Source organism: Boleophthalmus pectinirostris, unplaced genomic scaffold, assembly GCF_026225935.1.
Source record: "Boleophthalmus pectinirostris isolate CB_2022bp ecotype Guang Dong unplaced genomic scaffold, ASM2622593v1 HiC_scaffold_6, whole genome shotgun sequence".
Lineage (NCBI taxonomy): Eukaryota > Metazoa > Chordata > Actinopteri > Gobiiformes > Gobiidae > Boleophthalmus > Boleophthalmus pectinirostris.
In genome coordinates, this window is record NW_026571447.1 from 24,804,343 (window position 1) to 24,814,918 (window position 10,576).

General features: G+C 37.0%; 2 protein-coding genes across 2 annotated transcripts; both read left to right on the plus strand.

The window, feature by feature from the left end:
• The first annotated feature begins 2,672 nt into the window (after positions 1-2,672).
• Positions 2,673-5,587, plus strand: LOC110171824 (urokinase plasminogen activator surface receptor-like). The gene is made up of 5 exons (XM_020937615.2): positions 2,673-2,802; positions 2,898-3,011; positions 3,093-3,242; positions 4,886-4,999; positions 5,080-5,587. Exons 1-5 carry the CDS (start codon positions 2,757-2,759, stop codon positions 5,265-5,267), a joined length of 612 nt encoding a protein of 203 aa, XP_020793274.1. The 5' UTR covers positions 2,673-2,756; the 3' UTR covers positions 5,268-5,587.
• Positions 5,588-7,700: 2,113 nt separating this feature from the next.
• LOC110171821 (urokinase plasminogen activator surface receptor-like) lies at positions 7,701-10,267 on the plus strand. Its single transcript, XM_020937612.2, has 5 exons — positions 7,701-7,823; positions 8,418-8,525; positions 8,597-8,743; positions 9,196-9,309; positions 9,820-10,267. Exons 1-5 carry the CDS (start codon positions 7,778-7,780, stop codon positions 10,017-10,019), a joined length of 615 nt encoding a protein of 204 aa, XP_020793271.1. The 5' UTR covers positions 7,701-7,777; the 3' UTR covers positions 10,020-10,267.
• The last annotated feature ends 309 nt before the right edge of the window (positions 10,268-10,576 follow it).

Consider the following 10,576-nt stretch of genomic DNA (forward strand, 5'->3'; position numbering starts at 1 on the left):
GTTTTCACATTTTGTGCTACATCCCATTTATTTATTTTTTTATTTCGGTAATTTCACTCATTGCCGGAAACCCAAACAGAACGCGCGCAATAAGAGCGATGGAAACGTCATGTTAAAGTTGGCGGTGTAAGTCACACAGTGGAAGCAGCAGTGCATTGGTAAAAACGCATTTGTGTCTTGGAAATTCTTCTCCCGATGTGAGATATATATAAAAAAACAAATATAAAATCGCCTACAACTTAAATGTGAAACCGGAGCTACTGGCACTGGTGAAAACAACCTGCATAGACTCATAATATCTGCACTACTGTCCTATAATGACCTGCGACATGAGTGGACACACACACACACACACACACAAACACACACAAACACCTTCATCATCGTCATCAACCTGAGAACCCGCGGACCACTTCTCCTTCCGTAGTTACAGCGCGGACACCGCCGTCTCGTGAGCCGCGTTTTCTCGCGTAAACCGCACTTCCTCCTGTGCGCCTCTAAACCAGAACTAACACCAGGACTAAACCAGGACTAACACCAGGACTAAACCAGGACTAACACCAGGACTAAACCAGGACTAAAGCAGGACTGAACCAGGTTTAAACTAGGACTAAACCACGACTAAACCAGAACTAAAGACCTGGTCTAGACCAGGTCTAAAAATCAGGACTAAACCAGGACTAAACCAGGTCTAAACAACATGACACCTAACAGTAGGTTGACATAATTTAAGGTGATCTCATATAATTTCTCTATCAATAATATTTTTTAATCTGGTGAAGGAAAGGCTGATCTTGTTACTGTCTTTTAACAGACAAAACCTCTTATATTAAGATCTCGTGGTCTTTGTTTTTCAACAGCAAACAGTTGCTTATTCATGGTGACTTGGGCTCAGACAAATTGAAGACAACAAACACGAATTTTGAGGATGTGGTTGCTACATTCATGTCGTTTAAAAAAACATGACAGTATCAAGTAATCCAAAGTAATCAGATTACGTTACTCACTTTAAGTAATTTAATGGATTACGTTACAAATTACATTTTGGGGTGTGTAATATGTAATCTGTAGGGGATTACATTCTAAAAGTAACCTTCCCAACACTGCCAATGGGTGATTTAGTCGAAACGAACATCTGCACTCTGATAAACTCAAACAAATCTTGGTGGTGTCAGGAAGGAGGGGCCAGGAGTTGGTGGTCTACCCGGTTGTCTTGCTGTTCCAACTTCAACTAAGCCTTGAGCAACCAAACCCTTAAACTTGCGAAGTTTGTGTACTTTAGATCCAGTGATTCCCTGTGCCTCACAGTCACGCTGGTAAAGAAGCCATGCGTTGATCACCACTACAGACAAGAAATGCCAAAAAAGTATCATATACCAGCGATGGGTCCTGATGGGAAATTTACAGCGTGCAAGATGTGCATCCAGCATGTCAACTCCTCCCATGGAAGCGTTGTACTCCTTGATGAAGATCGGTTGATCAGTGTCGGTGTACTCTTTTTTGGACTTGTCCCATCGCTAAGCTCTGGTCCAGCATACGCTGACAAACAGTGTTGGTGTTGGACTCGATTCGATAATCATAGGATTCACGGCCTTTCTTGGACAGGTCTTTGTCCGTCATCAGGTTGCACTTAGACATGCGTTTTTTTCACACTATTCCTGTGTAGTAGATTCCCTTTGCCAATAATTTCTCAATGAGGGACATTGAAGTGAAGAAATTGTCAGCGAAAATCAAGAAATGTACTTTCTCTGGAAGCGATTCGCATAGCTTCAACACAATGTCTCCACCAATTCCCAACTGACTCTTTCGTTTTGGTTCAATGCCACCACCTTTTCCCTGATATATGTCAGGAGGCCAGTGACACAGCAGCGCGCCCTCACTTTGAATCCCCACGGATGTGGCTTCCCTTTGATGTACTGCCTTATGCCACCAAATGTCCCTTTGTATGGCACCATCATCTCATCGATGGACTGTTTTTGGCGAGGAGCTATAGTCAGACATTGTCTCCGAAAAGAATCCAAAAATGGTCTCAGTTTCCAAAGTCGATCCTTTTTTACTTCTTCACTGGCCATTTTGTTGTCTACAAAGTGGATGACGGTGAGTAGCAGGCTGAATCGGTTGCGACTCATTACGTCTGCTACAGGCCCATAACGAACTTCACTTTCCCAGTACTGATGGACTCCAGACATTTGAACTAATCCCATCCTGAGATACATTCCTAGAACTTGTTCCATTTCCTTTACTGAAGTGTCTACACATTTCCCATACTTTTGAACACTGTGTCGATTTGTATGCTCAACAATATTTTCCAACATATCAAGGGAAATGAAGCGTCGAAAGTAAACCAGTGGCGTATCTGTTGTGGCATCCTGATACGACTCAACCTGTTCACCTTGAAAGCTCACATCAGGCACCTCAAAGCCTGCTGTCTGTACATGCCCAAAAATTAAAATGGCATAGTTTGAATTTGTACAACCTGCTTACACCTTAGCTTGTCTTACATTTGCATATTAACCAACATGCGTGAAAAATGTCTAAACTTTGTTTTTGTACTTGAGTCCTTCAGTTGCAAGACACTTTGCAGTAACTATTCTAATGGTTATTTCAGTCAAAGGGTACAATCTCACAAAATAAAATAACACATCCCCAAATTTGAAGAGAGGGAGTGGCCAAAGGTTGATAAATTTTTTTTCCAGATGAGAGCATGACACAGCACACTGGTTCTCACAACATACAGCAGCATACTAACCCCAAACATGTATCTGTTTTTTCTAATCAGTGGGATTGTCTTTATTCCACAAGGTAAGCAGGTATATTTTTATTAGTAGAGCAATGGTATCCTCTAATATTGTTGTTAACTGTATACATGAATGTGTGTCAAATGTGTGTGTTTTCAGCCTATACTCTAATCTGTAATGAGTGTAGTACTTTTGGTTCCACATGTGAAAGTACTGGATCGCAATGTTCTGAGGCTACTCGCTGTGCAACCTTGAGAATGCTTACCTACTCTGGTTTGTGGCTTGTGCAGAATAAGACACATTTGTGCTGAGTTTGTGCTTCTTGAGACTCAACAAAACCTTTTTATTTTGCAGGAAATACAGAAGAGTTTGATCACATGTTAGGATCTTGTTCCAAGGCTGAACATTGCTATGAAGGCTCATTCAATACCGGAGTTAAGAGGAACTTTTTCACCACCAAGTGCTGTGACACTGACAAATGTAACCGTGAGCAGCCACCCCTTCGTAAGTGCCTCTCTATTGACCTGGTTTGACCTAAAAGGCCACAAAGATAATTTAGAATTTAAATGCATAAGTAATATAATTTTTCCATAGATACAGTCATATCCACTCTTGTTGCCTTGGTTGAGGCAAGGCCTTTATCTATTTTTACATATGTTTACTATAATATATGCTGTGTCACAGGGATGCAACGATATTCGATATAATATCCAATCATTTGATACGGGTGTGTTCCTTCGATACGTACATGGTGTTGTCATTTATTTTCGTTCGTAAAGGAAACAGTTAACAGGGCGTCCTCTTCAGATGTAGGGAGTAAACCACTCCAAAGAGGTTTACAGCTGAAATATTTTGACAGAGGTGGGTTTTATCTTTCAGTCACTTTTTATTTTACGTTCATAGACCCGTTTAAATGCTTTAAAAACACTATTGGCTTTACCTTGGCATTGACTACATGTCTTTGTAATCTTATTATCAGACTCTATCTCATATGTTTTACTAAGAAAATGGTATGTTGAGACATTTGTATGTAATATAACACTGTGCATGCATAAAAGCATAAACTGTAGCAGGGAAATGTGGGGAGGAGCTTTTAAGACAAGGGAGAGCAGCCCAGCCCAGTTAGTCAACTCTAGAGAGCATATTATAACTGTTCTCCTTAAAAAGCACAATTCTTATTTTCACAGAATAAAAATTACCTTTAAATCCTTGAACTAAATGGAGTAACAGTAAAACACTTCACATACAGACTACTTTAAAGTGGTTGTATACTGTAATTTTTGTGTGAAATGTGATGTTTCACACATAAATTACATGTGATCTTTCATGTTAATATCATCAATCAAGTTTTTATATTTTACTCATTAGCAGAAAAATAAATTAATCTGTGACTCATAAAGTTTCAAAATTGAGACACATATTGAATCATGAGAAAACAGTATTATTGCATCACTACTATCGTATAACAATATGATTTTAGTTGTGAAAGTTTGAAATTAAATATTATTAAATAAAAAAGTAACACAGTTTTGCTCAGATAAGGCTCTTGCCTCTTATCTCTCAGTCTCAGCCAGTAGGATTAGCTTAGGTGACGTGGTACTATGTAGCCCAAGACCTTCCCACTGTCCCACAAGTAATGTATCAAAGAACATGTTTTCTTCACTTTCACTTCACCCATCTTGCCACAATGTCAGCATACTGTCAGCTGTTTAAAACTGTGGTTCTGTTTTACTATTATTTATTAAGAGGAAGTTTTTTACCACTAAGGGTTGTGACACCGACAAATTTAAGATGACCTGATTTGACCTAAGTGGCCGCAAAAGTAATACAGAATTTAATTACCTGAATTACCTTTAATTCAAGGCCTTTACCTATTTTTACAAATGTTTACTATAATATATGTTACTGCACAGGGATGCAATGATATTCTATGTAATATCCAATTGTTTGATATGGGTATGTTCCCTCGATATGTACGTGCTGTCATTTGTCATTTTGATCCATAGGGGAAACAGTTAACAGGGCGTCCTCCTTGCAGTTTGATAGTTGCTATTCAGTCAGTGTGTCCTTGGGCAACACTTCACCCATCTTGCCTCCAGTGTCACTGTGACTGGTTAAAATTGTAATACTCTTTTACCATTCCTCAGCAAATATCAAGTCCAACCCGAATGGAAAAAAGTGTTACCGCTGCGATGGAGTCGGAGAGTGCACTGGGACTGTGAACTGTGATGGAGACCAGACTTACTGCGCCACTGGCCAAGGTACAGTCCAGTCAGTTGCACATTTCCTGTAAGGCCATGCCAATGATGTAAGCAGTATTTAGAGTATTTTCTTTTTTCAGATGGAGGAGAAACAGTGAAAGGATGCGCCACTAAGAGCATGTGCTTTAATCCTCCTCCACTTCTACCAGCCAAATTGAAGACTCTTAAGTGCTGTGAGGGAAATTATTGTAATGGGAGCTCAGGCACCACGGCCAGTCTGCTGTTACTGACCACCATGCTACTCTCGCTCTTACTTCTCTCAAACTAAATGTTGGTTGTTTGGTTTTGTCCCCTGTTTTGTCACAGACACCACAACTCTTACCTGTTAAACCTGATTTTGTTTGCTTAGTTTAAGTAATTTGTTTATGCACTGATTTGTGCAGCTATTTTAGATCACTTTTAAATTAAATAATAAGTCTTTTAATTTACCTTTTTACAATCCTTTTAACCAAATTATCACTTTATTTTACCTCTTTTATTCTACTTCCCTATTCCTGATTGAGCTGTGTCATAGCCCCAGTGTCCTCTGCTTTGTGACATGTAAACAATATTACAACCATGCTGCATAAATAAAATATGTTTCACAAATGTATGTCCCCTCTGTTCTGTCTGAAACATTCCAAATATTTTGTGTTGTCCTCCTTAGAGTACCGGTTTTTGTGGTTAAATATCTACAGTCAGTATCTCAGTTCTAAGAGATGGAATAGATAAAATCACTGTTATGAACCTGTGTGCTGAAAAAGGTTCAGTTTTACTTGTATGAAACATTGAAAACATTACAGTTAATTTGCATTTAATTTAGAGTCATGTCACATCATAATAGATCAACAACATCTGCTACCATCAGCAAGTTTATTTCATTTCAGATGTGAAGTGAAAATCATAGGACTTCTCTAAAGCAAAACCATGGCATGTGATCTGTCCTGCATAGGTCTGTCATGATAATTACTATATTGAGTTATCATTCAATACATGACAGATGGAACAATATTTTTTATTGTGTATACATTTATTATTATTTTGTTGTTTATTTTTTGGCTATACGATAAGATTTGAGCCATAAAAGGTTGAATAAATAATTTCTATGACAAATTAAGTACTGAAATGTTTCATTCTGCTGTTTATCTATTTCAACTCAATTTAACAATATTGTACATTTAGAATAGTTTATGTGGTTTAAATCTGCTCTTTGAAATTAGTTTCAATATTATCATTTATTGTCTATATTTATTTCAGCAACATATATTTTCACTTTTAAAACTATTCACTTCAAAATGTGTTATTTTGACAGGCTCCTGTGTGATTCTATGGCAACAGATAGATAAAAACAATATTTTGGAATTTTCTCAATGGAGATCCATTAGTTAATTTTATGATATACTGGATTATTATATCTGAGGGAATGTAATGTAGGTTGACCGTGAGTGGCTTGGGGTTCAGTGAGCAAGGTAAAAAACAAATCCAGACACAGACCGGTACTTGTGGTCCACAGTTTACTTTTGTTTTTTCAATGATTACAAAAGTGCAAGTGCAAAAAGTGCAGGGTGCAAAACGGAGGCAGGCAGCAGTTTCCTCTCCAGCAGCAGAACACAGACTGATCTTGAATGCGCCTTTTATGCCGGTCCTACTGATTGGATAAAACCACTATGCTAAAACAGGGATGGTTAAAATTATCATTAGCGTAAAATTAAAACCTAAACCTCCATAAAACAACCCAAAACCCAGATAACTATTAAAACCACCAACTATATACATAAAACCCTAAAACCATTACACCAATTAAATGTTAAAACCCATAAACCAATAAAATACCTAACCTAAAACCCCTGTACAAAATGTTACACGTGGTCCAGCCCGGAACCATAAAAGAGGGAGCTCATTTCCGGGGGACTCTTTTCACACCTGGACAGAAGATAAAAAGGGGAGGTAAGTAAAAGCAGATCCACCATTCATTAAAACACAATAAAATACACTAAACACATCAACACTTAAAACATTCTAAAACAGATATTGCACCATATTTATTGCACAAAGTCAATTTAAAATGTAATTTATTATTGTCTCCCTTTTCCTCCAGGGACAAGCAACTTCCAATTAAAGTGCTGTGCCCCAGGAATAAAAAATGGTTAAAGGAAAGCCAATAAATATTTTTTAAAACCAATTGTGTGCAATTTATTTTGTGATGTGCAAATATGTTAAAAGTGCTGTGTGCTAGGAAAGTGTAGTGTTTTAAAGTGCTTTAGTGAAGGGTGAAGGTGCATAGCTACAGATAAATAGTTGGAATTAGTACAACAAAATGACACGACAAAATAGCTTTCTCTGTTCTTGTAGATTATAAATATCGACCGCTACACTAGACTTTCATAAGGATCTGAATTATGAATGTAAATGTTCTGGTGCAGCACATGATATGCTTCAAGTATATACTTCATTTCTGGGGTCAAGAATATTATATGCAATTTCCTCTTGTTGTTGAACCTGAAGCACTTGATCAGTTTCCTGTTTTCTCTCTTGTTGTTTTAGGAGGAACATATTTCTCATACTTTTCAGATTTAAAAGGTTTTCTATAACATATTTGATTTGAATATTTGATATGAGAAAACTATAAAGACCTTATAATAATCTTTATTGTGGCCGGGGTAATTTGCTCATATTTGATGGATGCTTTTATCAACATTAGACCACTCCCTCTTCCAAGAATCAATAAACGAGTGATGTTCGTGTTCATCTTCACTTCAAGTAACATTGCAGACTCATTCCTTTAGATCCATCTCCAACATGCATCTGTTTATTCTCATCATCGGGCTTGTGCTTTTTCCACAAGGTAGGACATTTATAATTCTGAAGTTATAAGCATGATACAATGTGCTTAATTATGAAAGTCCTGCTTTAGTTCCATTATAGCTCTTGTTTAGTCCTGGTTTAAACCTGGTTTAGTCCCAACTTAACCCTAATTTTGTCCTGGTTTAACCCTGGTTTAGTCCTGGTTTAAACCTGGTTTAACCCTGGTTTAGTCCTGGTTTAGTTCCGATTTAACCCTAATTTTGTTCTGGTTTTTCACTGGTTTTGCACTGGTTTAGTCTTGGTTTAGCAAGCATTAGTCCTGCTTTAATTTTGGTTTAGTCCTTCTTTAGTCCTGGTTTAGTACTTGTTTATGCCTGATTTACTCCTAAATCCTGCAATTGATTTAGCTTAGTCCTGATATTATTCTTGATTTCTATCTGTCTTGACTTTTAAAGTTCTAGATTAGTACCAAGAAAATGATTGTCATGATAATTTATAACTGGATTTAAATAGTCTTGGTTCAGACCTGGTTTAGGTATGGTTCAGTTTAAGGTTACGTCCACATGATAACGCTCATTTAGTTTAATCATGTTTGACGTGTTGTATGCTCCATCTTCTTTTTGTATTTCAACAGCTTACACTCTGAACTGTTATCTATGTGCTGGTGGCTCAACTTGCACTCAAATGCAATGCCCAAGTGAAAAAAATCAATGTGGAGCAATTAGAATGATCACATATAACGGTGAGAGTAGTTTTCAGCTTGTTGTGAACTATAAAAGAAGGACATAAGAAATTTAAACTTGTGTTTTGCAGGAAATTCAAAGACTTTGGATAACACAAGCAAATCCTGTTTTACCACTCAGGAGTGTATTAAGGGCTCCATAAACTTTGGAGTATCCAGAAATGTTTTTACCAGTGATTGCTGCAATTCAGACCTCTGCAACGACAAAATGATTCCAGGTACGTGCTTCTAGTGTTTAAAAATGCTGAATTTGGTGTATAAATGGCACTGATCACATTGTAAAAATGTTTTGCACCACAGTCTTTTCTATTTTATGTCCAAAAACTAAAAACAATCCACCAAGAAAAAAACAAAACAAAACACTATCTCTGGAAAATTTAATATTATATTATATTATAATATATTTTAGTAATAGTTATATTTTTGTGTATGTTTTCATTATTGATTATGCTGATTGCTTTTAGATTGCAGAAAGTAAATGTAAAATATGTAAAATACATGTTTCAACGTATTACATATACTACGTTGTCTTCAGTTCAAATAAGAGTGGGAGAAAGTATTTATTTCTACCCCTCATCTTGTTGCTGCACTATAAAGAACAGTGCTATTTGAGAATCTAAATATCAGTATAATGTGTAAATTTACATGTGATTCTAATTGTGAACTAAAGAGCCACAGAAACCTAAACCCAATGGAAAGAAGTGCTACCGCTGTGATGGGAATGCAGACTGCAGCGGAACTCTAAACTGTGACGGGGATGAGGACCAGTGCATCAAAGCATCAGGTAAACCATTATCTGTTTACAACAGGCTTACAGGCTCCCAGTGCAAATGTTGATGGGTTTCAGAGAATGTGATAATGTCATACTCCCAGATGGGGGGCAAGAGAGAGTTTTTCATATTGATTACATTGTACTTTGTAATGAAATATCAAAAAATAAAAACACAAATATTGAACCTGATCATTTCCATCAATAGCTCGACCCAATAACTCACTTTATTATAACAAAAATCTGCATTTTAACAACACTGATTTTATCAGCCCCCCATTTGTATTAAATATTATTGGACTATAGAATTTTGTGATATTATCTGAAACCCACCAATAGTCTACATACACAATATTACATTTGTACTGATTAATCTATGATTCAGTCTACTTTACCCCTACACACAGAGTCAACTGTTTTTATCCAGTCTAACAGGAATACAACCTTAAAGTTACAATGTATTTAAGAAATGAATAATATTGAAATAAAGTGAGTAAACAATGTGTTTTTCAATTATATTTGTAGTGACATTAGAGGGGAAAACCCACACCATGAAGGGCTGTGCTACCAAGAGCATGTGTGGGTCCAGCAGCATGAGCATCCCAGGCCTCAGCGGCTCAGTCAGCTGCTGTGAGGGAAACTACTGTAATGGTGCCAAAGGTGTAAGTGCAAACATCCTGGTGCTGGCCACAATGCTAATGTCAATCTATTTTCTTTCTAATTAATTAAGCCAATTAAGCCAGTTAAGCCAATCGCATGTCATTGTAGTGTGTGATATGTTCTGTCTTCTGGAGCGTTTTCTTCACTGCAACAATAGCAGCTGCATGTTTAAACAAGCAGTGATCTAATTGTGTTATTAAATACCCTTTATGCTTTGTCATGTCTTTGTAGTAAATAAGTGATACTGTTACTACTCATAACCCTTATAATGTAAGCTATTTCACAAGAGCTGAATAAAGATGCACATGTGTGGTTGTGGTTAGCATGTGTGTTTCTCATGCTTGTGTTTTTCTTGAGAAGTATGCTGAGACAATGTGCTTGTTTACAACACTTTAATCAATGTTTAATCAATGCAGTAATATATAATGCCAGATAAAGCAAGAGCTGTACATAACGACAAGTGCAATGCTGCCTTTTCAGGGATTTGTAACACAGGAATCCTCAAAACATAATATAGGCTAATATTACTTACCATATTATACTTTCTAGGGATGCACCGATCCAGGTTTTCCTGTTCCGATAGTGATGTAGATACTTTGGCTGCCGATACCCGACATTAACA

What these genes read in the sequence shown, in the direction of transcription:
- LOC110171824 (XM_020937615.2), top strand. Translation starts at nt 2,757, where the DNA reads ATGTATCTGTTTTTTCTAATCAGTGGGATTGTCTTTATTCCACAAG. An exon ending in GAGAATGCTTACCTACTCTG is followed by an intron (nt 3,012 to 3,092) that starts GTTTGTGGCTTG and finishes TTTATTTTGCAG; the next exon opens with GAAATACAGAAGAGTTTGAT. An exon ending in TTACTGCGCCACTGGCCAAG is followed by an intron (nt 5,000 to 5,079) that starts GTACAGTCCAGT and finishes TTCTTTTTTCAG; the next exon opens with ATGGAGGAGAAACAGTGAAA.
- LOC110171821 (XM_020937612.2), top strand. Translation starts at nt 7,778, where the DNA reads ATGCATCTGTTTATTCTCATCATCGGGCTTGTGCTTTTTCCACAAG. An exon ending in TAGAATGATCACATATAACG is followed by an intron (nt 8,526 to 8,596) that starts GTGAGAGTAGTT and finishes TGTGTTTTGCAG; the next exon opens with GAAATTCAAAGACTTTGGAT. An exon ending in CAACGACAAAATGATTCCAG is followed by an intron (nt 8,744 to 9,195) that starts GTACGTGCTTCT and finishes TGTGAACTAAAG; the next exon opens with AGCCACAGAAACCTAAACCC.